This window comes from Engraulis encrasicolus, chromosome 4 (genome assembly GCF_034702125.1).
Source record: "Engraulis encrasicolus isolate BLACKSEA-1 chromosome 4, IST_EnEncr_1.0, whole genome shotgun sequence".
Lineage (NCBI taxonomy): Eukaryota > Metazoa > Chordata > Actinopteri > Clupeiformes > Engraulidae > Engraulis > Engraulis encrasicolus.
The window spans coordinates 22,761,217-22,767,413 of record NC_085860.1 but is presented as its reverse complement, the minus strand read 5'-3'; the positions used below and the strand labels follow the sequence as shown (position 1 = coordinate 22,767,413).

The 6,197-nt window shown below is 43.1% G+C and overlaps 1 protein-coding gene across 1 annotated transcript in view; it reads right to left on the bottom strand.

The window, feature by feature from the left end:
* Positions 1–4,019: 4,019 nt before the first annotated feature.
* The window catches only part of LOC134447111 (protein arginine N-methyltransferase 8-B), a 66,425-nt gene continuing 64,247 nt past the window's right edge, over positions 4,020–6,197 (bottom strand). Inside the window, exons 8-9 of the mRNA XM_063196393.1 lie at positions 5,693–5,814; positions 4,020–4,103 (exon numbers count right to left, since the gene is read on the bottom strand). Of these exons, the coding sequence (XP_063052463.1) occupies positions 4,020–4,103; positions 5,693–5,814 (206 nt within the window). The remainder of the gene's footprint in view (positions 4,104–5,692; positions 5,815–6,197) is intronic.

Sequence of the window (6,197 nt, the reverse complement as noted above, 5' to 3'; positions counted from 1 at the left end):
GGGCTATGTGTGGGGGTGCAAGGATATATTGAAAGGACTTTTTATGTCACCAACAGAGCAATAATACATTTTGTACAATAATACATTTTGTACACATTTAAGTGGTTGGGTCAAATTGACCCCAAGGATCACGGATGGTCCAAAATTTGAGGGTAACAGGAGGGATAAGGGGCGTTGTCAGGGTTATGATGAGGTTAAGGGGGTGTTGGTAGGCTTGTGATGAGGCCGAGGGGGTGTTTGTTCCAAAAAGGTTGAGAACCACTGCTTTAGCATCATCGGTGGAGATGAAGAGGAATTAAAAGCCTGAACAGTGCAAAGATGTAGCCAGTGCCTTCAAGAGTTTAATACTTTATGATCAATTCTGCCACACATTCTCATTTCCTATTGATTTCAACACCCACTACAGCCCAAGCACCCCAAAATAACAGAGATGAACAAAACATGACATTATTAACAATAGCTCGAAAATCTAATGATCTATAATGTGATTTCAACAAATAATCTTAAAAGCAGTCACACTTTGGCATGCTCCTGAAATAAATCTTACACTCAGCAATATACCTAAGTTTCATACTCTGTTCAACAGCAGAAAGGTAAAATGTCAACATATGACAAAGTCACCTGATACCATCCAACAAGCTAAAAAATAAAACAGAACGAATAAACAATATTCTTACAACAAAACATGTTAAACTGATACTGTGATGAACTTGAGCATTAATGACTATCAGAACTCTGCCTACATAAACGAAACTTGGGTTTGTATACATTGTTTTTTGGTAACGTGAAGAGGGCCTGTGTGATGTCATGTTGGGGGGTGTATGTCACTGTGTGTGTGCGTGTGCCTGTGCGTGCGCGCGCGTGTGTGTGTGCGTGTTGGGACGGATGTTCAGTACAGTGTTGATGACACGTGGAGACATGTCATCCTGAGGCTGGAGCACACTCCTCTTGCCGTCGCCTTGGCGATGACTGTGTTAAGGTCAAAGGTGAAGAAGCTGGGGGAATAGGTGTGGGGTGAGGAAGTGTGGGGGGAGGAGAGTGGATGGGTGAGCAGGTGCTGATCGACACAAACACAGACAGGCCACAGGTGAAGTTAGTAAGCTGGGCCACTCCTACTGAACAACTACTGTACCACCTAGCTGAGCTGAGGTCATCTGGGGCCTATACTACAAAGCTGGTTCAGGATAAGTCAAGGTTAAAGTAAGGGGTAAATCTTCTAATACAAGAGCTTTTCTTAAGAAAATCCAGGCTCTAGGCTCTTCTATTAGATGCTTTACCTCTTAACTTAACCTTAACCTATCCTGAACCAGCTTTGTAGTAGGGCCCTTGTGTAAAGAAAAAAAAAAAACAGCCGGCCAAAACATACAATCTCTGTATCTGATATGTATGTATATGAACCAGCAGCCAAAAACGGATTCAGTTCAGATAGTTTGCCTCACAGATCATCCTTTCTTTTGTCTTGGCCCATTCCAAATGCAGTGTGACTACATCTTGGTAGAACACAATGTTTATTAGCTACTGTACTATTGAATCAGGAAACATTTTTCAGGGAAAAATAAAACTTTGCAATGTTTGTGATCATGTTTAGGAATGCATCTACGTATAAATGGCATGCACCTTGATTGTCATGAGGGGGCTTGAATGACTTGTATAAAGAATGACAAAGAACTTCGAAAACATAGTTAATTATGAAACTACATTGTAAGCTTTGTCTATGCACACGTCTTTACAGATAAGGTCATTTTATAGATTAGAAGGCACAATCTGGAGGGCTTGATGGTGACCCTATAACAGAGAGTGATGACTAAGAAAATTACATTCTGTTGAATAATTGAATAATCTACTATATTGCCAATTGATGTCCCAATAATCTATATCTCCTTTCTCCCACATCCATATTTTGCCTCCTGTAGAATTACAGCCCTGTGCAAAAACATGCACAAACAACATGGCGCCCATGAGTGCAGATAGATGCAGAGTTGTATAAAGTAAAAGTAGAAGTACTCAGATGTAATTCCAACGCTAGTAGTAAGATATTACAAAGCTGGAACCATTTAAAATCATATCACTAGTGTTGTAATTACACTTGTGAGAGTACTTCTACTTCTACTTCATACAACTCTGGATAGATGGTCTAAAGCAGTGGAGGCCTTACGGCATCCCTTAATGTGCAGAATTATACAGAAGCACAGTGAAGCTCACAATGAAAGTGCATACATGCACGTATAAAGTGGCGAAACAATACCACACCGGGCCTCAGGACAAATCACTGATTTGGCCCCACAGACACAGCCCGTCAAGGTCAAGATAGGGCCATCGCCAATACAGGAGGACCATAGGCCCAGGGTAGAATCCCCCAACAACCCCCCACCCAGTCCATTATAGATCCGCTCCTGCACGCATACACAAACATACAGTACACTCAAAGTCAATTAGATTGGTACACAACACAAACATATTCAAGTTTAACATGTGCAAACACACACACACACAGTCTCACTCTCTCTCTCTCTCTCTCTCTCTCACACACACACACACACACACACACTCTCTCTCTCTCTCTCTCTCTCTCTCTCTCTCTCTCTCCTCTCTCTCTCTCTCTCTCTCTCTCTCTCCTCTCTCTCTCTCTCTCTCCTCTCTCTCTCTCTCTCTCTCTCCTCTCTCTCTCTCTCTCTCCTCTCTCTCTCTCCTCTCTCTCTCTCTCTCTCTCTCTCTCTCTCTCTCTCTTTCACACACACACACACACACACACACACACACACACACACACACACACACACACACACACACACACGCACACACACACGCACGCACACACACACAGACTTTGCCCATGATTTGTGTCGATGAGCGGTGTGGGGGACTAGCAGCCTCTACTAACTAGGCAGTAAAAGCACACACTCATACGCCCACGCGTTCTTGAGCTGACTTAGACATTGAACACTGACAAGTAACCATGCAAACACCTTCAAAACTACAGTATAACATCTTAGGGAAAAATAACCCCCCCAACCACTAAAACAAAATCATAATAATACTTTCACCACAGTCTTTGCCCATCATCAAGTACAATGTAAAATACTCAACTACACATCATTATTAAGTAGTACTCTACGCTAATTTTACTTGTTGGCACAGTATTTTTGTCTTTTTTTTGTCTTACTTTTGGTGGCCTGAAAATGGTAATGCAGCTTATTGTTAAATTAGTAGTGATGAATATCGAAATAACAGCATTCTTTGAGTGAAAGAGTGAAATGACAGCACTCTGTGAAGTTCACCAGATGACCTCTGCCAGAGTATTTTGAGAAATGTTGCTAGTAAGGCTCGCTTTAAATGACCCTGAAAGCTATAAGTACCACACATGCACACGCAGCACACACAAATGTACGTCATCAGGATACACAACTTGCAGCCTGTGGGGGTGGAAAATGACTATGTATTATCACCACCACCATGGTTGGTCTTTTTCAGTCTTTTTCTAGTTTGTTCAGACAAAACACAACACCTCAGCTCCTTCATTGCTGGAACTTTTTGTGTGAAAATCTCACACAAAAATCCCAAGCACCTGTAGTGTAGACTCTTATCCATTGAAACTAAATAACACCCAACAAGACAGTGACATTCAGGAGAAAGTGAAGCAGTACATTCAAAGTGTCACACGAGAGAAAACAAAATATATAACCGTCCAGCATGTGCGTGTGTCAGGGGTATATCAGGCTGAAGCAGTGCAGTATTGGCTCTGTATGTTTCAGCCAGTCCCATTTCGCTGTTGTTGTTGTTGTTGTTGTTGCTGTTGTTGTTGTTGTTGTTGCGATCGTTCATCAGTGTTGTTGTTGATCGTTGACCTCCGCGTTAGGCCTCGTGTCGTGTTTGAGCCGCTCGACTGGGGCTGCCTGTGCCCAGGAGGGGGAGGTCAGAGGGCCTCGGAGTCGAGGCCCCCCCAGGATGGGAAGAGGTTGGCTGGGCTGGGCTGGGCTGGGCTGCACAGCGCTCTCATGCCCCCTGCTGGACATGCACGTTTAGCGCATCTTGTAGTCGTGGGCGATGGCTGCCTCACTCAGCTGGCCCTTGAAGTCCATCTCGAAGGAGAAGTCCAGGTCACGCTGCGGAAGGAGGAACAGAAGAGGAAAGAACAGAATGAGAAGGAGGAAAGGAGATGGAAAAGGAGAAGGGGAGAGGTGATGGTGTGACTGCAGTATTCATTAAATCAATAGCGGAAGAGTCATTTAGAAAGTCATTTAAGTTTGTGCCTTGTCATGTTTACAGTGAAAGGAATTTGCACAGTGCTTTCCTATCTTTTCTGTTCTGTTACAGTTCATAGTTTATGCCCTTTATAAATAGCAGCCTTTAATAGGTGAGTGTTTCTTTCTTAAAAGCTACAAGATGCCCAGGTTTCTATATTTACTGTATCAATCTAAACTCTGGTGTTGCACATAGAGTTTGGAAACGTTTTTCCTTTTTGAAACAACACTATGCTTTCTGTTAACTTCAGACACACTTGTTGTACTGGACACACATTTTAATGACATGGGGTTACTTGAGAATGTAAATCAATCCATGAACCAGTCAATCAACTAAGCTTACAGTAGGTAGTATATGAGCATAGTCTCTAAGGCTGTCAGTTCCATGTCTGTGATGCTGACGTTCATTCCTCGTAATGACATGACTGGCTAAGCACAGACAACAGAGAGCAATGACAATAATCAAACGAAACAAAACATGTGCTCTGACAGTATGCCAGGATGCACTGATCTTTGTTTTGAGTGGTTGACAACTTGTAAGACTATTTGAGGTTGTTTGTTACAGTACTGTAGTGGCTCCGTTGTACTGCTTTTGATATGACACTGATATGAACTGTCATTTACTGTTTCACAATGCTATGTCTCCTATTCCTAAATATAACCGTGAACGATTTATTTGATAGGTTCATTGTTAGTGAAAATAGATTTCTATGTTGGTGGACAATGACATTTTTACTCTATTGCATTCTGTTTTCTTCTATTCTCTTCTATTCTATTCTATTCTATTCTATTCTATTCTATTCTATATTCTATTCTCTTCTATTCTATTCTATTCTATTCTATTCTATTCTATTCTATTCTATTACAGTCAGCAGGAAAAAAGGCAGTAAGGCAGTCCTCCAAAAACCTGTCTGTTATCTTTCCACAGTGCAGGGAGGTCAGCCAGCAAAAGTCTGGAAGCCGCTGCTAAGGGTTATGTGGAGAGAAGAGGTGACTTAAGCCTGCCTTTACTGGACACTTGATGCAGCCAACCGGTGTGGGTGGCTGTAATAGAGGACGGACACCTATGCAAAGCTGTCAGTTTATGGGTGGGGCAGGGCACCAACCACATTCACAGAGGCTGAAGGCAGAGTGTGTGTGTGTGTGTGCGTGTGTGTGTGTGTGTGTGTGTGTGTGTGTGTGTGTGTGTGTGTGTGTGTGTGTGTGTGTGTGCGCGCGCGTATGCGGGCCTGGAAAAGTTTAGAAGGCCCTGTTAGCGGTTTTGTAAGAAGAGGTCATTTTAGCCATCTTTATGGGGGCAATTTTATAGGTGTGTGTGTTTATGAGGTGCCTACCTACCACATTTTTGTTGGCTTCATGTGTGTGTGTGTGAGTGCGTGTGTGCGTGCGTGCATGTGACGCGTGAATGCCTGCGTGCGTGCGTGCGTGCGTGCGTGCATGTGGCTACCTACCACATTCTTGTCGTTTGGCTTCATGGCGATGGTTCCCTTGATCTCCTCTCCTCTCTTCACCGTCAGGTATTCCTCCAGGTAAAACACAGTCTGCTTCCAGTGTGTGTACGGAGAATCAGGAGCTACAATACACACATAGACACACACACACATACACACACACGCACATAATAATAATAATAATAATAATTGTATATGTATAGCACTGTGTCATACAAGGCATGTAACTCAAAGTGCTTAACAAATGGGAAAAACATAATTGTTAGAGATGGATTTAAAAGGAGAGGTATAGAGGAGAGGCAGAAATAGCAGGAAGGCAGAGGAAGAAGAGATAGATAGAGATTGTAGAGTCATAAGGTCAATGTAGGTTAGGACCAGGATTCTTAGATGCGTAAGGTCTATAGTGGCTGGGCCTAGCATAAGTCATAGATAGTCCCACAGAGATTGGGCGCTCAGGTGGCGCTCAGGTAGCATGCACGCACGCAAACGCACACAGACACACACA